The sequence below is a fragment of the Rattus rattus genome, chromosome 9 (assembly GCF_011064425.1).
Source record: "Rattus rattus isolate New Zealand chromosome 9, Rrattus_CSIRO_v1, whole genome shotgun sequence".
Taxonomy (NCBI): domain Eukaryota; kingdom Metazoa; phylum Chordata; class Mammalia; order Rodentia; family Muridae; genus Rattus; species Rattus rattus.
Genome location: NC_046162.1, coordinates 3,462,836 through 3,482,423, shown reverse-complemented (window position 1 = coordinate 3,482,423; position 19,588 = coordinate 3,462,836). Strand labels below are relative to the sequence as shown.

The 19,588-nt window shown below is 52.3% G+C and overlaps 2 protein-coding genes across 2 annotated transcripts in view; one reads left to right on the top strand and one right to left on the bottom strand.

The window, feature by feature from the left end:
- Fam234a (family with sequence similarity 234 member A) overlaps positions 1–8,914 on the top strand; it is a 29,804-nt gene extending 20,890 nt beyond the window's left edge. Inside the window, 12 exon segments of the mRNA XM_032912640.1 lie at positions 1,702–2,002; positions 3,768–3,884; positions 4,194–4,385; positions 5,079–5,209; positions 5,631–5,763; positions 5,997–6,123; positions 7,247–7,387; positions 7,661–7,736; positions 7,927–8,082; positions 8,514–8,616; positions 8,702–8,820; positions 8,822–8,914. Coding sequence (XP_032768531.1) covers positions 1,735–2,002; positions 3,768–3,884; positions 4,194–4,385; positions 5,079–5,209; positions 5,631–5,763; positions 5,997–6,123; positions 7,247–7,387; positions 7,661–7,736; positions 7,927–8,082; positions 8,514–8,616; positions 8,702–8,820; positions 8,822–8,914 — 1,656 coding nt within the window. The 5' untranslated portion in view covers positions 1,702–1,734.
- A 2,730-nt stretch (positions 8,915–11,644) lies between these two features.
- Positions 11,645–19,288, bottom strand: Rgs11 (regulator of G protein signaling 11). Its single transcript, XM_032914472.1, is given in 17 exon segments — positions 11,645–12,015; positions 12,100–12,182; positions 13,761–13,899; positions 13,977–14,064; positions 14,191–14,306; positions 14,403–14,516; positions 14,611–14,672; positions 14,748–14,777; positions 16,365–16,433; positions 16,954–17,035; positions 17,217–17,293; positions 17,663–17,721; positions 17,825–17,876; positions 18,559–18,665; positions 18,731–18,781; positions 18,851–18,947; positions 19,203–19,288. Coding segments are annotated over 17 exon segments (1,410 nt in total). The 5' UTR covers positions 19,272–19,288; the 3' UTR covers positions 11,645–11,900.
- Between the last annotated feature and the right edge of the window lie 300 nt (positions 19,289–19,588).

Genomic DNA, 19,588 nt, shown 5'->3' with positions numbered 1-19,588 from the left:
GAGAAGTTGAGGCTTGGCACCATGACGTAAGCCCAGAGAAGCTGTTAGTGAGAGTGCCGCCCAGTTGCCACAGAAGACCCCAGCATTTTGAAGATGCCACATGGCCACCAAGATCCCCCAAGAACAGCAGCCTCGGTGGAGTGGAGCTTAGCAGACAAGTCGCGTGTGCCCCTTGGAGGAGCCCAGAAGATCATGGAAGAATCCCAGACATTGGATGTTGAGTTATTTACACCGTCGTTCAGACTGTGACTGCGCCCTGCTTCTTCCCTTGTTTGTTTTGTTTGCTTGCTTGTCTCATGGAGACCGTGTTCTCTGTAGCCTTCGCTGTCCTGGAACTCTGTAGACCAAACTGATTCTGCTGGGATGAACAGTGATTGCTGCCCCCTCCCTTGGTGCCTCCCCTTCCCCCCCAGGCACACTCACTTTTTCCCTCTTAAAGTAAGAAAGTACTTACTTAGTTTGTTTTTTATTTTACTGGAGCCCACAGTTGAGAGATTTTTAATTTTTTAAAATGGGATTTTGGAGTTTTACAGAGAATTTGGATTTTAAAACAGACTGGTAATTTTTTAAGTGTTTGAATTTGCAAAAGCTGTGGGACTTTTAAAGTTTGTGAAATGTTTTATATTGTGTGTTTTTTTATTAATGTGTAATTTGGCAGGGGGTGGGTGAACAAGAAAGGAAAGGTTGTGACTTAATAGTGATGCCTTTGTGTGTCGAGTTGACAAAGGGTCAGTTGTCCTGAATAGTTTTATGTCAAGGTGACAAAAGCTAGAGTCGTTGGAGAAGAGGAGGGAGCCTTAATTAAGAAATTGCCTCCTAAAGATTGGGCAAGCCCCTGGCACATTTTCTTAATTAGTGATTGATGGGACCAGGCCCCGCCCATTGTGGGTGGGACCATCCCTGGGCTGGTGCTCTGGGTTATATAAGAAAGCAGGCTAAATACACCTTTTTTTTTTTTTTTTTTTTTTTTTTTTTGGTTCTTTTTTTTTGAGCTGGGGACCCAACCCAGGGCCTTGCGCTTCCTAGGCAAGCGCTCTACCACTGAGCTAAATCCCAACCCCTAAATACACCTTTTAATCCCAGCACTCAGGAGGATGTCTGAGTTCTAGGCCAGCTGGTTTGTAGACCAGGACATTCAGGCTACACAGAGAAAGCTTGTCTCAAAACAAACAAAAAATCAAAAACAAGAAAAGAAAGGGAGGAAAGAAGGAAGCAAGCAAGCAGGCAGCTGCAGTCCTCCATGGTCTCTGCATCAGCTCCTGCTCAAGGTTCTGGCCCTGTTGGCGTCCTGTCCTGACTCCGTTCAGTGACAGGCTACAATGTGGAAAGAGAAGTTAGCTAAGCCCTTGCTCCCCATCTTGCTTTGGCCATGGTGTTTCATCAGAGCAATAGTAATCCTAAGACAGAGACATCATCTCAAGACAAACAAAAACAGGACAGGGCAGGTGAGATGGCCCAGGGAGTTCGAGCCCCTGAACCCACAGAAAGTAGAGGAGAAGACCTGTCTCCACCCAGACACATGTGCTGTGTTCTCCGAGCTCACGTGTGCTGTGGCGGGGATGCATTAGACACGTACAATAATACTAATTAATAGTTTGTTTCCTGTTAGCAAAAAAGAAAAGAAAAAAGGCGGGGGATAATATTGTAATTTGCCTGGTGTAACAGCTCACGGCCGCCTTACCCATTTCTTTTCTTGCTCAGTGACCGCAGGTTAAGCTCTGGAATGTGCTCGGAATGATGGATGACAAGGATCTAGAAGCTGAAATACATCCCTTGAAGAATGAGGACAAAAAGTCACAGGAAAACCTAGGAAACCTACCAAAAACCGAGGACAACTTGAAGAACAAGCCTGTGCCTTCTCGCTTGTCCCGGTGTCGCACGGTGGCATTTTTCCTTTCCCTGTTCATCTGTCTCTTTGTGGTGTTTGTCCTCTCTTTCATCGTCCCATGCCCAGACCGACCGTCCTCTGAGGACAAGTGGAGGCTGAACTACGACTCTGCAGGTGAGCTGTGGGGGAGGGGCTGCTTTGCCCAGACATGGCCTAGTCATGTGGTCTTTGACAGTCAGCCCTCAGTGGCTCCTGGGTTACCTCTGAACCCGGGGATTTTAGGAGCCTTTCGGGGGAACTAGAAGCACTCCTGTGATCAGGTAAGCAGGCAAAGGCAGGCTCGCAGGCTTCAGTGAAAACAGTTCAATGAAACTCAACCTGGCCGAGGGATTAGAGAAGGCGCCATCAGCTGTGGAGAGCTGTGCCAGGCGCTTGCGTGCTCCAGACATGAGAGCTGAAGCAAATCACACTTTATTTCCAGCCCATGAAGTTAGCCCTTATGAAAAACAACTGAAAAGCCTTTTAATTTTGAGGGTTTTTTTTTGTTTTGTTTTGTTTTGTTTTTTATTTAGAGGCAAGTTCTCCCTAACCTCAGGATGGCTTTGGATACACTGTATATCCGGGCTAGTCTTGAATTCCTGCCTCCCACCCCCAACTGCTAGAATTACAGGAGTGTGTGAGCTACACTTGGCTTCATGTGGCACAGGAAACTGAGCTCAAGGCTCCTAGAACACTAGGAAATCACTCTACAACTGAGCTGCAGCCCCCGTCCCCAACTCCTGCTCTTTTAACAAATTAATTTATTATTTCACTTATTCATTCATTTGAAATTTAATATTTCAAAGTATTCACTTTACTTTCGTTATAAAGGAACTTTTTAAAAGGATTTATTTACTTCATATATATGGGTACACTGTAGCTGTCTTCGGACACAGGAGAAGAGGGCATCAGATCCCATTACAGATGGTTGTGAGCCACCATGTGGTTGCTGGGAATTGAACTCAGGACCTCTGGAAGAGCAGTCAGTGCTCTAAACCAATGAGCCATCTCTCCAGCCTGTAAAGGGACTTTTTAATGAATTTAATTTTAGGTTTGCCAGGGCACCAGGGTTCTAATCTGCTGACACTAATTTCCAGTTCTGCTCTCCAAGCAGCCATCCTATGGGTTTGCGGCGGTGTCTCCTTATGGCTTGTTCCCTTGTCTCACTTTACCAGGCCCCGTTTGTGTAATGCTAGGCATTGAGCCCTGGGCTTATGTGCAAGGCAGATACTCTAACACTTAGGCTACATCCATTGCCAGCTATTAGGTTTTTTAATTTATTTATAATAATTTATATATTTATTCACGGTTTTTCAAGGCAAGGTTTCTCTGTGTAGTCCTGGCTCTCCTGAAGCTCACTCTGTAGACCCGCCTGCCTCTGCCTCCCATGTGCTGGAATGAAGAGTGTGCCACCACTACCTGGCCTGTATTTTATAATTTTAACTATTTAGGATCCGATCCATTTTGAAATTTTGAGTATGATAAATGTCCAAACTTCACCTTCTGAGTGTTCGGTTTTATTAAAGCTTATCAGCTGAGTCCTAGGTTGCAAGGCCGCGCCAGGCCTCCCTGATGGAGCCCAGCCGTCAGAGTCCCACGCCAGGCTTGGAGGAAAGCCCCCTGAACGTATGTTCAGATTTCTTTATTTTTTCACTTATATTTTGAGACAAGATCTTTCTTTGTAGCCCTGGCTGACCTGGAACTTTCTGGGTAGATCAGGCTAATCTCAAACTCACAGATCCGCCTGCCTCTGAAGACCCTGCCCGTATTGGCAGCAGGGGACCTCACGGTGGCAAGTTGTGCAGTGGGAGCACCAAAGCAGTCGAGCGAGCATCTGCTTGATCTTCCTGGTGACAGGCACGCACCGCCGTGGAGTGTAACTCGGGGCTTTCTCTTTCAGTCACGTACGACTTTCTGGCTCTGGGAGACGTAGACAGGGACGAGGTTCAGGACGTTCTCTTTCTTTATAAAAACACCAACAGCAGTAACAATTCCACCAGGTCCTGTGCTGACGAAGGTAACTCCTGCTCTGTCTACTACGGTGGCCACATGGGAAGAGGGCTCCTTGTCCTGGCCCCCCTCTCATTTGGGGCCTGTGGGTGATGGGGATTGAGGGGACCCCTTCGTCACATTTTCTTCTTTATAGAATAGATGAGGTAGCACTGTCAGCCCCCTTACTCCACCTGGGGACACCTCTGATGCCCCATGAGGCTCAGGGATAAGGGGCTCCTAGAGAAGATGGGCTGTCATGTGGCTGAAGCACAGGAGGAGGAAGACAGGAGGCGGCAGAACAGTCTCAGACTGACCAAGTGACTCTACCCTCCAGGCTTTTCCACTCCCTGCACCTTTATGGCTGCTGTGTCAGGGACCAACGGCACCGTGCTCTGGGAGCGGCCTTTGGCCCAAGACGTTGCCCATGTAAAGTGTGCCGTGCCACAGACACAGGACAGCAAGGTGTCTGCTGCCTGTGTCCTGGTGGGAAGACTTGGTTCTTTCATCGCAGTCAACTTCTTCACAGGTCAGCCACCTGGGGAAAGCGCTGGGTGGTTCTCATTGGAGGGGTCAGCCTGGTTCTCTCCCAGGGATTGGTGCCTGGGTAAAAACCCTCCAACTGAGGGTGTGACCATTTGGAAGTCAATGATGCCACCTCTTTCAGCCGCTCTGCCCTGTTGCAGCTGTGTCTTTGCAAACAGTTGTCTTGTTATGGATGCTGGCAGAGACAACTAGTGTTGCCTGTTATGAGGCAACAGGGGTGCCTGTTTGGGCTGTGGAGGGCCTTGGCTCCTGAGGGCTTGGAGGGCTGGACTGAGTCTTAGAATCAGTCTCTGAGCCAGAGGAAGGAAAGCACACCCACCCAACTTTTATGTGGGTTCCTGGGGATCTGAACTCTGGTCCTCACACTTGCGTGGCGAGTGCTTTAACCACGGAGCCATCTCTCTGTTTTGCTGCCTTTTTGGGGTTTTTGCAAGGTCATACTATGTAGCCCAGGCTGACCTACTTGCAACAAGCTTTCCAAATGCTGAGATTACAGACATGAGCTGCCTTTTCAAGAGGCTGCCTGGTTGTACTTGTTCTTCTCAACAAGTATCTTGGGCTGTTTGTACACACTCCTGTATCTAAGTGACCTCAGAATCCCAAGGATGAATGCTCTCATGTACGCCTACTATTCCTTTGTCATGGGGATTTGGAGCCACTATGTGTTTGGTTTTAGGAGAAACCCTGTGGAGCCATCCCAGAAGCTTTAGTGGGAATGCGTCCATCTTGAGTCCTCTGCTCCAGGTGCCTGACATCGACGGTGATGGTGCTCCAGACCTGCTGATGCTCTCCCGGGAGGGACAGGAGGTGATTGGCATAGCTCTCAAGTGCCCCAGGCCCACTTCCCTCCAGGCCTCCTCTCTACTTCCTCATCCGCTTCTCCCTAAAGAGAATTCGTGTGGCTGCCCCTCAATGCATCCCCCTAGGGCTCTGTGCCCTGAGGTCCACACATCCAACGCGCTGGGAGGCTCCTCTGCAGGCAGCTTGCTGGCCTTCCCCATGAGGAGCCGGATATACATGGCCTGTGTGTGTTGGTGTGAGCTTTGAGCCCACAGCGGCCATGCCTCCTGGGCAGCCTGGGCAGCACAGTCATGTGTTCTGTGTTGGTCACTCTCTTCCCCAGACCCAATGAGTGTTGACTCCCTGCTCCAAACTCCCTACAGTTGCCCTTGCCCTCCCGTGGTAAAGCTGGTTCTGTCTCCCCTACTACCCTTTGCTACCTACACAGGTCAGTGGCGCTTTCTATTCAGGTAGCACTGGGCACCAGATTGGCCACAGAGGCAGCCTTGGTGTGGATGGAGATGGTGTCGCCCTCCTTCACGTGACCAGAACGGGTGCTCAGTATATTCTCCTGCCCTGTGGTACGTTGGATGCCACATTCTTGGGATGCTGGGCTGGCTTGGGGCTAGAGAAAGAAGCATACAAAGAAACTGGTGACTGGCCACCTTGCGGCCATTCCTGTTCATGAGCTGACACTTAGTCACTGGTCAGGAAGCCCAAGGGATAAGTCCGGTATAGCACAATGTGGTTCCAGAAGTGGGGCTGACAGATGCACCTGATCCCCATGGTGACTGCCCTTCTGTGTTTTGAATAGCAAGTGCCCTCTGTGGCTTCTCTGTGAAGGGTCTCTATAAGAGAATTACTGGGAGAGATGACCATTTTAAGGAAGACCCCTCCTGGGAGAACACGCTCAATCGCTCTGCTCACAGGCTTTTGCACAGGTTTGTTGGCGTACTTGTCTAGTTCTTACTCTACCTCCCTTCCACCCTTATGCCACCCTAACCCCTCCCGCCTCCCCAACACTAGGTAGGAGACTCAGAAGGGGAAAGGGCGTGTATAACTCTATAGGCTACTTCCTGCTGATTAGGGATGTCGGGTTCCTAGGGGCGAGTCTAATCTTCATCCTCAGAATCTCCTGCCATCCAACAATAGCAAACCAGCAATCCAGTAATGAAACGGGGAACAGCAGCCACCACAGGCCCTCTTTTTTTTTTTTTTTTTTTTTTTTTTTTTTTTCGAGCTGGGGAACCACAGGCCCTCTTGAGGTTCTCCCACGTATGCCCTCTGCAGAGTCCTCAGAATTAAACTGTCTGCAGCTGGCAGGCCCCTGTGGCGTGCAAGGCAAATCATGTCAGCTGCTATGAAGCAGCCTCTGTCCCACACCTGAGCCTAAAACAAAAGATATTCACATAAGATAACTGCAGTTTTTAAGATTTATTTATTATATATAGAGTTCTGCCTGCATGTACACTTGCACACCAGAAGAAGGCATCAGATCCTATTACAGATGGTTGTGAACCACCATGTGGTTGCTGGGAATTGAACTCAGGACCTCTGGAAGAACAGTCAGTGCTCTTAACTGCTGAGCCATCTCTCCAGCCCTGATAACTAGGTTTTTTTTTAAAGAAACCAAAACTTTGCCTACACAGGTTTGTCTGACACAGGCCTTAGTTAGGGACAGCCCCGTGTTCAGCACAGGCCAGTCAGGCTTGGGCCTTGCAGTACTGTGAGGTCTTCATTTGAGTACAACACTTGGAAATGAGAAATGGGCAAACAAAGGCAGAGAAAGAGTTGAGACGGCTTGGGTGGCGAGCACGTTTGAGTCTCTGGCTTTCATCCTGCAGTAGCGAAGAAGAATGTCTATCATACAGGGGCTCACCCATGCTCCACAAACAGAATCTCACTCTCTCTAGCCAGGGAACTGAGAAACATGGGAATATACTACCGGGGCCTGAGGGAAGCCACCCTCCAGCCTCAGCAGGCCCCTCTTGAAGGACTCATCCCAAAGACCACATATGTCTGCCTCCCACCCCTCCCTATCCCCACCCCCACGTCCTTGTTTAGCTCTGGAGCAGTTCGCTACCTGATGAATGTCCCAGGGAAAACTGGCCAGGACTTGCTTCTTGTGAGCTCTGAGGACTGTAAGCTGCTGGATGGACAAGATCTGGTGCCCAGGTGGACCCTTGGTGCAACTCAGGTTCTGAGGTATGTGCAGTTCCTGCTAAGCTTGAGTGGGCACTCCCTGCTCAGGACCTCAGCCTGTCCTGCAGGCTGGCAGGATGATGGAGTGGCCTGCCCTGGGATCTGTCCTTTATCCCTGGAGGGGCTGCTGAAAGTGCTGGTCACAGGTACCAGCCCCTCATCCTGGGTTCCAGCGTAGGTAGCACCTTTCAATCCAGGAGTGCGCAGCCATGAAAACTTCACCTCAACTTCCTGTACCAACACCTTCTGTGAGGTCTTCTCTTCTAATCCCTCCAGGAAACCTATCCTTGGCCACTACAAACCAGACACCTTGGCTGTGGTAATTGAAAATGGAACCAGCCTTGATAGACAGGTAGGCTGGGCTTCTGTGTGAATTGAGAGTCTCCCCTGTCCACGGTTCATGAGTGCACAGTGCTGAGCCGAGACTGCTGCCCTCAGATGGTGAGATGGCTCCGAGAGCAGCCTTTGTGGCTGGCATGGCTGGGCTACACATTCCTATGTCGGCTGAGGCTGTCTGCCAATACTGTCCCCACCCTCCCCAGATCCTCCTTCTGGACCTCAGCACTGGGTCTATGCTGTGGAGCCAGCCCTTCCCAAGCCTTCCTGGGGCCCCACCATCCACAAGCCTGATGACTGCAGACCACCGCTCAGCCTTCTTCTTCTGGGGCCTCCATGACCCTGTGAGCGCTAATGAGATGGTATGATGTCTGGGATCCGAGGCCAGAGGGACCAGACCCAGATCCCCCTGGAGGCTGCCAGGACTAGACCCTCCAGAAGTCTAGAGTGTAGTGCAGACTGTTGGGTGAGGGTGCAGGCCAAGGGGGAAGTACCCTGCAGGGCCGTGGGGCTGTTGGAGGAGGCTGTTGGAGGCAGGAGCAGACCTGTAACAGGAGGGCAGGTGCTGATGAACACCAGGCAGGACCAGGCCCCATGTGGGGAAGTGTCACGGAATGGGAGTTAGCCTTCTGGGGACACTGGGGGACATAGTCGTGAACAAGGTTACTTGGATAGCAGCTTCTGAAGGGAACCTGAGGGCTGCCCAGGAAAGTTCCAGGAACTCAGAGATCTGCTGAGACGTGGCTATGGCCGACACAACAGGTGAGTGGAACACATGCTGTTCTCACTTCAGGATCCCCAGGACACGCAGCACAGCCTGTATATGTTCCACCCGACCCTGCCCGGCATCCTGCTGGAGCTAGCCAACGTGTCCGCCAACATCGTGGCCTTTGATGGTGAGCATGGGCTCAGGCGCTGGGTCCAGGTCTTCCCCAATAGTTTGCTCTGGCTGGTCCTGAGCAGCACTGACTCCCCCTACAGCGGTCCTGTTTGAGCCAAGCCGCCACGCTGCCTATGTGCTCCTGACGGGCCCAGCAAGCTCAGATGTGCCTGGCCTGGTCTCTTTGACCAAACACAAAGTCGAGACCTTGTCCCAGGCAGTCGAAAGTGATCCACTTGAGCGAAGGCAGCTCCGACAGTGACCAGGCTATCCGGGATCGGTTCTCCCGACTGCGGTACCGGAGTGAGGTGTAGGTGGTGTCAGCTGGAGCACATGGAGAGACTCCAACTGTGAAAACGAAGCCTCTTGGAAAGTTGGCCTGCCTCAGCCTTCATGCTGACTTCACTGCTTGCCCTGGTGATTCTGGCCCTCTGGGAGCTGTGGCCTTACCAGTTCTACCTAAGGATAGTTCTACACCTCCAGCCTCCTGCCTATACCATGTCCTCCCTCAAAGGTCTCACTGTGTGGCCCATCTGATCTGGTCAAGTAGGACTCCCTGGGCCAGCTCGGGTGGGCATGTCAGCCCTGCAGGAGGCTCACTTGTCACTGACTGCCTCCGCACCCTCCCACAGGGAAAGCCACCTCTGGTGCGCTGCTCCCTGGGCCCTCAGTCCAGCCTGGCTTTCCTGTGTCTGCACTGTCTCTCAGGAGTCACGAAGCTCAGGGCCGTAACTGGAACCTGAGGCTCTGAAGTTGCTTCTCCAAAGCAGAAGGGAGCATGTCTCCTGGGAAGTGAGCAACCGAGTCTGACTGGGCAGGAAGGAGCCTGTCCTGGGCCTCCAGATGCACTTGAGGGATTTAGACTGCGCTAAGTCAGTCCCTCCCCTCAGTACACTGGACCTGCTGTCTGCACAAGTCCCTGCACCCTGGCACAGCAGGCACATCCCCTCCCTACTCTCTGGTGCTTACCTGATGAAGGTCTCACCTTGTGCCTTGTTGCTCCTGAAGCCCAATGGCTGCAGAGCAGCTTTGCCCAGACCAGATCTCTAGCTCTGTAGCCAAAGCCATCCCATGACCCCAGCCACCATGGAAACCAACACAATAAACGATTTGCACTGATGGGGAAAGCCCCAGTAGCCCAGTGTGAGCCTGTAGTCTGTCTGGATGTCTCTCTGCTTGCGACAAAGAGGGGTTATTGGAAGTCATTATACTCTGGGTTCTGTTATGGAATGCAGCGAAATGCAGGTCAGGTGAGCCTTGGCTGTCACAGCACAGGAGAACCTGGAGGGCTTGGCCTGAGAGGCCTTCTCTTCTGAGAACCCTTCAAGGTTTGCTAAACAAACTTACTGTCATAACTGCACATGTATGGAAGCCCAGAGTGCACAGGTGTGCCTGCCGTGTCAACATGATGGCTGAGGTTGATAATGTTTTCAAGTCAGGGAGTTGGTCCCTCAGCCCTGCCAAGTGAAGGTAACCCAGCCTACATGTGACCCTGAGAAGGGAGATGAGAAGAGGGGTGTGCCTCCAGATTTCAGCCTGGCTTTCTATTGCAAAGGATGACATGAGGTCGGGGTCCAAAGGCACCCGCTACTCAGTGCCAGGCTAGATTGTGCCCCACATGTGCCTTACTCCCCATAGCCCACCTGGTGGCTGCTGAGGACAGTGACCTGTTTATGGTCATTAAGGGGCTGAATGACTCTCTAGCCTGCCATTGTTTCTTAGGGTCCCAGGGCTTGATTTGGGTCATGCCTCCTGTGGCTGGGCACACCTGTGGCAGGGGACAGTGGCAGGTGCAGCAGCCTGTCCACCCTCAGCTTCTTTCATAGGTTTCTGGCCCTCGCTGCACTCACACACCCGTCTTTGGTGCCCTTTCTCCTCCACAGACTAAGTACAGACTAACTGCCACTGAAGCCTGAGAGAGCTGGGTCACTCATGAGCCCAAACCAGACAGGCACCATTCACAGTAACCACTTAAAAACCATTGATTTATATAGGAGGAGGGGTATATATGGAAATCGGAAGACAGCCTGTGGGAGTCCTCTCTAACATAGGTGCCATATAGGAGATTGAACTCAGGTCACAAGGCTTAACAGCAAGGATCTTTACCCACTGAATCATCCCACCACGCCATGGTGGCTATTTTTTATACCAGAACCACACCCTTGATCTCCCCCCACTTCACACACACACACACACACCAATATACAACATATTCACACCACAGATACCACACGTCACATGCAACATGCACACCTACCACTACTACTACACAGCACCCATGCATTGAACCACAGACACTCAAGTCATAGGCGCAGCCAAGCTGGACCACAGAAGAGCAGACTGTGCCAGGGCCTGAGACTTTTATTTCTGTAGGAATGGGTTGTGAGGGAGACTAGAGAGCAGCCCTGCCGGGGGCTGCATGGCAGAAGGAGGTGCCGTCTCTATTTCCACCTCTGGGGTGGGGGTGGCAATGCTGGTGGCACAGGACAACCTGGACAGGAAGCCTGGATGCTACGGCTGCCAGCTTGACAAAGACTTCTAAGAGATCTGGGAGCCCTACAGTCAGGACACCACTGTGGAGTGGCCTTTCTTTTTTTTTTTTTTTTTTTTGGTTCTTTTTTTTTTGAGCTGGGGACCGAACCCAGGGCCTTGTGCTTCCTAGGCAAGCGCTCTACCACTGAGCTAAATCCCAACCCCAAAGCTTTTTTTTTTTTTTTTTCAGAGCTGGGGACCCAACCCAGGGCCTTGCGCTCAAAAGCGCTCTACCGCTGAGCTAAATCCCCAACCCCTGGAGTGGCCTTTCTGCACATCTGGTCAGAAGGCAGGTGGACGAGATGCCATATGTATGGCAGTAAATGGCATCTGCACACATAGTCTACTGAGAAGTCACTGGGTTTAGCCTTAGGAGTAGGCTACACAGGGGAGGAGTCCTCCTGAATAGGATGGCATGGCCAGAAACAACACTTCCGCATGTGTCACTGACAACTTTCTAAGGTTGAGATGGCCTCCTAGTTCTGAATTGAAGACTACAGAATACCAGGAACTGAGGACCTTGATTTTACTTCCTAGAACAAATTCTGTCCTGGCAAGGATCAGCCAATGAAATCTTGCCCTAGGAATCAGCTGGGCCAGTCCCTTCTGGGAAGGAGAGGGCTTACTTAGTGGAGGCTAAAGGGCCTCGTAGCAAGGCTGGGCCCTCTACAGGGAGACACCAGTGCTGGGAGTATCTCAGTGAGGAGAACATGACCCCACAGGGTGTCAGGCAGGTGATGGTAAGGTGACATGTGCAGCAAGAGCCACCTAGTCCTCCTCATTGCCACCTGCAGGGGAGCTGGTGGCTGCAGGCTCCCCAGAGGTCGACTGGAGAGCAGGGCTGGGACTTGAGTGCAGAGGCTTCCGCAAGAATGGGAATGGCCTGGGGACAAGAAAGCACTGAGGGCACAGGTCCCCCTGCAGGGTCCTCCCTGCTCAGCAAACACTGGGCACCAGCTTGGCTCACCAGCGCTTGGTCTCCAGCGGAATCACAGCTTCCTCCAGCAGCCCTCTGTAGATGTCAGACTTTAGGAACCTTGGATAGGAGTCCTGCAAGAGAGCGTCCAGTCTCTGACTCTTCGCCTCAGAGCTAGATCCAGCCAGGCATTGCTGGGACCACCTTCTGCTCAGAGGCCCTGGAGGACCCTGCTGGGGGGCCAACTATCCAAAGCAGGACCTAGAGAGAACTGACCCCCATCTACTGGGGTCACTAGATTGCAAAATATGGGCAAGAGACCTCGTGTTCACACAGGGATGAGTCAAGCACCTCCGGCCAGGGATAAGAAGCCAGAGTGCTTCCACTTTTGCAGAGGAAGGGCAAGGATGTGGGATTTTATCTACACAGCTGAGCAAGGCTGAAGGTTCACACCTGTAATCCCAACACAGGGAAGGCAAAGGGAGGAGGGGCATAAACGTGTGGATAGCCTGGGCTACATAGACAATAAATAAAAGGTAGCCATGCTCTAAAGGGCAGAGCACTCCATAGAAAAATCTCGAAAAACCTCATGAGAGTCCAGTGTAGAGGTGCACACTTTTAATCCCAGCACTCAGGAGATAGGCAGCCATTGTGAGGTCAAGCCTAGCCTGGTCTACATAGTGAGTTCTAGGACAGCCAGGGCTATGTGGAGAGGCCCTGCCCAAACAAAAGAAAAACCACACCAGAGAGCAGGAGGCCACCAAGGTCTGGGCAGACATGGAATATGGCCATTAAAATGACCAGGTCAAGAGGGAGAACTCAAGTCACAGTTGAGGGACAAAGACCCACTTTTCTTTGTTTTTGTTTTTTGTTTGTTTGTTTTGAGACAGGGATTCTCTGTGTGTAGCCCTGGCTGTCCTTGCTGTTGGTTTGTTTTTTGTTTTTTGTTTTTGATGGTGTGATGGTGCATGTCTGAAATCCTGGCACTTGGTTGCTGTCACAGGATTAAGTTTTCAAAGTCACTTGCAGCAAAATCAGGACGGGTCTGACTATAGGAAACTGTCTCTAATGACACCCTGGCAGTTGGTCGTTGCGGGTTGAAACACTAAATATATTGAAATCTATGAGTTTTTTGAGACTTGATCTCATTCTGTAATCCAGGCTAATCTTGAACTCACACAGATCCACCTGCCTCTGACTTCCTAAGGACAGGAATAAAGGTTTACACCCCATGCCCTAAGAATTCTGTGAATTTATTATGGTATTACAACATCAGGAGGCTGAGGCAGGAGGATCACCCACAGGTCAAAAACCAGTCTGGACATCTATACATAGTATGAGATTACAGAATGAGACCCTGATTCAGACAAACTGAAAACCCCCATTAACCACTCTGAGCAAATACCAAAGATCCGACTAATTGTTTTAAACTGCTCCGTAGTGTAAAGTTAAAGCTTCGATTCCATCTGTCCCACCATATGACCAGAGTGTACACAAAGGGTGGGGTGGGGAAGGCACAGTCCAGTCAATGGACAGTAGGCAATGGTGGGGTCTGAATACCGCCACACTGGTTTACTGGTACCAGAGCAGCAAGTGACAGAGGCTGTGCTCACTCCTGATGAAGCCAAACAGAACCCCTCCCCCCAAAAACAAAACAAAACAGAGAAAGAGTAGGAGGGACCATGATGGCCAGGACACCAGGATGTGCCCACCTTCTTCATGAGCATGTAGATGTGCAGTTGTGCTGCATCCAGGACATAGCGGTGTGGCTGGCGCAGCCCCTCCAGAGTCCACTCCATTGTTCTGCTGTCAATGTTGATCCAGCGGGCAGCTCCAGGGGCCAGGAACTGCCTAAGATACCGTTGCTACAGCGTGACCCACGCTGGGTCTAAGTGATGGCCAACTAGCTTCCACTTCCACACACTTACTGATAAACAGAGTCCACCAGGGTGGGGACCTGGGCCTGTCCGCCAAAGCGCAGCTCCTCACACGCCTCCCAGAAGCTGAGGTTTTCCGCTAAGGACAGGGCAGCAATCAGGGTTAAGGGTTCTCTCTGAACTGGCTAGACAAAACCTGGGGCAGGGTCCCAGGTAGTAGCTCCCTCCTTTGGGGGTGCCTACAGAAGGAAGGTAGGCTTCTTACCACTGAATTCCTTCTGCAGAAAGTCCATGAAGTGGGTACGCCCCACGGGGTCATCTAGGAGCTCCCGGAAGCTGAAGCTCCATCGCTCGACGCGGAGCTTTGTCGGGGCAGCCACACTGGGAGGGGAGAGGTGGGAAGCAAGAGAGTAGGATGTTCATGATCTTACCAGTCCAGGAGCACTTAACAAGGGCACCCAAAGACTGGGGGCTTACTTGGGCGCATTCATGACCCAGTAGGTGACATCGTCTGTGATCCAGGGGTTGCTGGGCAGGCACCCTGACAGGATGGGATCGTGTGGCCCATGCTGGCTGCTGAACTTCAGGTACCTGGGGGTTCCAGAGGGCAGTGCAGGGTAGCCTCAGGGACAGAGCTCTATAAAGGGTCTGAGTTGGGAAGGGACTCTTGCTGCCTCTCACTCACGCCTCAAGGCAGACAGAGGACTTCACCCGGTTCCTGCTCAGCGCTTTCCTGAAGCACTCGATCTAGGACACCAGAGCTGAGTCAGGACCTGTGCTGGGCAATGGGCATCCCTACCCTCCCAAGTCCCTCGGACCTACCTCACACTTATAGAAATCCGAGCTCTAGGTCTGAAAGACACAGTTGTTTTGAGTTACAAAGCAGCCCGCTGGGATTCAGAAACACCACCCAGGGCTGAGACCTTCCCCACCAGGGTGTAGCCAAGAACGGCTCAGACCTGCACCCGGTTTTTAGAACCCTCTCCTCCTAGCCGTCCAGGAGAACTCTCCCAGACTTTACTCAGGGACCCTGACGGTGTTCTACAAAACCCTAAGTCTGTCTAGAAATCGCTCACCTGTTATTAACCTGTCACATTTTCCAGTGACTTCAAGTGTTTTTGTCGTTGTTGAGACGTTTCTTTGTGCTGGCCTTGAATTCACTATGTACTGAGGACACCCTTATATTTATGATCCTCCTGTCTTCACCTCCCAAGTGCTATGATTAGGTGTGTACCACCATCCTCGGCACTTAAAATAATTTGTTTGTTTGGTTTGGTTTTTTTGTGGGAAAGAGCGGGGAGCTGATTGGTCTTTTTTGAAATAGGGTTTCTCTGTGTAACAGCCTTGAGTGTCCTGGAACTTGCACGTGCCTCTGTCTCCCTGCTTCTGGGACTAAGGGTGTGTACCACTAAACCTGAATGCTTGTTTTGAGACAGAATCTTTAAGGTAGCTCTGGCTTTATATAGTCCTGGAACTTGCGATGTAGATCAGGCTGGCCTCAAACTCACAGAGTCCCTGCTTCTTTTTTTTTTTTTTTGGTTCTTTTTTTTTGGAGCTGGGGACCGAACCCAGGGCCTTGCGCTTCCTAGGCAAGCGCTGTACCACTTAGCTAAATCCCCAACCCCAAGTCTTTTTAAAGACTTGTATACTGAGAAATTCTCTGGGGAGCCTGGTTTAGCTGAGCCATAGCCCCTCTAGGCAGGTTTGTGTGGCTAGACTGCAGGGGCCGCCTAGTAGACTGGCCAACTATTCCCCTCTTAGCCATACTGGGCATGGCGCTGCGGTAGGTGGATGACATCTCTGACTTCCAATAGCCATCCTAGCTCTCTCTGCTTTTATATACAAAAAAGAAAAAAAAAATTAGGGGCTGAAGTTAGCAAGATGCTAGGAGACAACAGGAACTGTTCTAAATTTTGGGTTTGGGTGGGAGTGGCTTTTGCAAGTAAGGGTACTGTCACTTACTGCTACATTAGTTAAGGCTCTCTGCTCTGGGTCTCACCTTCTCTAGTCTAGAGGTTACCAAAGGCTTTGGAGGGAGATCCCTACAGACCCAGAGCCCTCAGTCCAAAGCCTTTTGGTCACCACTTCACTTCCCTGGGAACTCTGTTGCTTCAGCCCTGGAGGAAGAGGGTCCCGCCCTCCCCTGGGACTGGGACTGCCACTTACTTGCACCCAAGGCAGCAGGTGAGAGAAAGAGGATGGAGTTATTAAGGGAGCCTGAGGCGGGAGGGAGGGTCCAAGAGAAGCTGAAACCCGGCACATCATAAAATAGGGACCTTGGAGTGGCTGCACTTGGATCCATTTAGGTAGATCAAATGATCGATAAATGGGGTGAGCAGTCCAAAGAAACCGGAAGTGTGCCGAGTGGTAGGGTGTGTGTTAGACTTGGGGTTAAAGCAGCCGCAGTTAGGGTGACACGGCTGAGTGTGAAGTGCTTACCATCTGCACTTGACTGGGGTTATCACAGCCCCTCTCAGGACCCTGCTCCAGAACATTAGGTGCCCCAGGCTGCAAGAAGGATGATAAGATGGGGGTGCTGAGCCCCCGAACCCCCACAGACTTCCATACTGTTTGGTGTGGGAACTGACATTCCTAGGAACTTGGGAACTGAGCCCTGACCTGGCCTTGAACCCCATCTCTCTGCCCACCCTGACTCAGAGGGATCCCCTTGGATAGTAAGCAGTTTCCCAGCACTGCCCCCCACAACCCAGTCCTTTTGCTGCAGCTGAGATCAGCCTTGTGTCCTAGGACCCTCAGCCCTACTACACTGGCTCCTGTGTGTCTCCCTTAAACAGAATGACCCTGGATTGTTCTGTGGTCTGGGACTAGAGGCAGCCTCAGACCTGACCATGACACCTCTACATTGTCAACCAAGAAACAAAAGCAAGTTCCCTGACACCCACCCAAACCCTGAAATCCACCTTCCCACAGCTTAAGAAAGCAGTTTCGAGAGGGTCTTTTAGCAAAGCACACAGACCCCTTTAGACTCTCAGGGAAACTCCTCCACTGTCACCACATGAGGACTCACAGGGGGTCTGTTCACCAGCCAGTATGTCTGCTCCTGACACGAAATGACCAGCCTGTCTCCCTTCCTGCGCTGCTTAGCAGCCCTGGGAAAGAGTAGGCAGAGGTGAGAGGAAGCTGATTCTAGCACAGCACTCCCCACACTCGGCCATGGGCAGAGGAACCTGCGATGTCATGTTCTTGGCCCCAAGGCTGCCGGCGGCCAGCTCGATGACATCCTGGACACTCTGAGCTCAGCGTCCCACCAGCTGTGGTGTGGTGTCTCACCGCAGCTGCTCTCGAGCCTGCATCAATACTAGATCCCACGCATGGTTGATCTTCTTGTGCAGCAGGGTATAATGTTCCTGGAGGGCAGCAGGGTATCCAGTGGGTAAAGCTACTAATCCCCACACAGGCCTCTGGGATATGGGCTGCAGCTCCTCCAGGGGCACTGCAGGGAGCTAATTGTGTGTGTGTGTGTGTGTGTGTGTGTGTGTGTGTGTGTGTGTGTGTCCCTACCTGATACAGATACCAGCCCAACCCATTGGGTCTTAAACAGGGGTGGTCTCCCCTTCTGGGAACCTTAACCTCCCCCTATGGGGGGAGGGGAGGGCCCTTCCCAGTGAGGCTGCAGGGGGTGAACAGGGGTATGTGTGTATTGTCTAGCGGCCTAAGCTGTACGCTGCGGCTCAAGGGGTGAGCGTGTGCTGCACTCAGCCTGCTGGAGGGCTCACCTTCTCATAGTCCACCAAGGCCCCTTGTTTTTGGATGTTCTTCTTAGCCAGGTAGATGGCTGAAAGAATAGGAGCATAGTGCAGATGGCCATCACTGCAAACCCCATGGCCTTGCCCTGGGGCCACCTGTTTCCAGCCTGGATTTCCACCCACCCCACTCACCATAGTCCAGTTCAGCAGCTGGCCACAGAGTGCTTGTCCAAAAGTAGGGTGTCTTGTGTTGTGCAGGGAAAACGATGTCCAAGACCTTCCCATTTATCTCCCAAATACCTCCCACCATCTCATAGCTCCCAGCTACGGGGCTGGTCAGAGGGTGCCTCCTAATGTGGACGCTCCAGCTGACCACTGCCCATATGGGGGGGTGGAGTGGGATTGAGATAGGGTTTCTCCATGTAGGCTGTCCTGGAACTCACTCTGTAAACCAGGCTAGTCTGGAATTCACAGAGATCAGCTTGCCTCTGTCACCTGGGTGCTGGGATTGAAAGCATGTACCACCCCTGCCCATTCTTTCTACTTGGAACTACCTCCCTGACTCTGAATGTCTGTGGAGCCTGGTAATCCAAGGATGTGACCACAGTCTGAGCTTGGGTTGGCCTGGACTCACACACTGAGGTGCAGGGATCCTATCACTCCACCCAGCAGATAATTTTTCAAGGATAAGACCTGCTGGGACCCCAGATGAACGCTCTGCAGACATTGGCCTTTGCGTGGTTACTGCAGCACCAGAAAGTGGAAGCTCCCTCGATTTGCCTCAGTCCAGATTTTTGGGTGTGGGGGGTGGGAGGTGGGGGGAGAAAAGGCGGCTCCAGCCTAGTGACGTCACAACGTCCCGCTCCAACCCCAGTAAGCTCCACCCTCCCCTAAGTGGGGGTGCACCCTGCAACCCTGGACCTGACCTGGAACCTGTAGGGGGTCTCGTCCGGCCTGAGCGTCAGGTCTCGGGACTCACGCAGTGGGTAGATGTAGCCGTGCTGTGTCAGGAGTGTGCCCAGGTGCAGGGCTTCTGAGGAGAACGAAAGTGAGCGCTCTGCCAGCCCCCACCCCAAGCCGCGGTACGCCGAATCTCACCCTCCTCCGAGATGCAGAACTTCTGGACCAGCCATTCCACGATGTCTCTGCCTGCACAGGAGAAGCGAAATGGGCGGAGACCGCGGCGCCCTGCTCCCCCAGGGTGTCCACGAGCCTCACCCGCTACCGCGTGGGGAATGACGGTGATCAGAAGGCGCTGGCTCCGCATCTTCACGCCCTGGTCAGGGTCCTGCATACTCACGACCACCCGTTCCATCTGAGAGCGAACGCGAGAGGGGGCGGGGTTTGGGAGGGGAGTGAGAGGAACAACTCAGATCGCATACACTTGCCCCCAGGTTTCCCAGGTCACCGCGCAGGGACAACAGACTAGGGCAGTAAAGGCCAGGACCCCAGCCATCCAGTGCTGTCATGAACTCCCAGTGGTTTCCTGGATCTGTTCACCCCAATCATCTGCCGCGTTGCACGTCCCCTCTCCTGCCCAAACTCTATGCCCACAGGCCGAGGGCCCAACCTTGCTGAGATGTGGTCTCTGCATTCGGGAGCACCCGCGATGGGGTGTGCAGCCTCTAACCGTGGCCATGGCGGACCTCCGGAGAGGAGACGCCCCGCCCCATGCCGGCCCCGCCCGCTAAGGTTAACCGTGTGAGCCTCGGGGCACCAGTTCCCTCACCAGAGATGCCTGAGCCCCCACAAACTGTGACTTGGGATAGCCTGCAGTGTGGGCAGCCTGAAGTCAGATGCCTACAAGGCAGAGGATCCTGTCTTAGTCTGGTGGCTTACTTGCCGCAGGCCTTAGTCTTAGAGATGGGACCTATCTCTGAAGCTCTGGAACAGGACAGAGAGTAGCCAGACAGATCAGGTTGGAAGCAGTGTTTTAGGGTCTTGATAGCCACTACT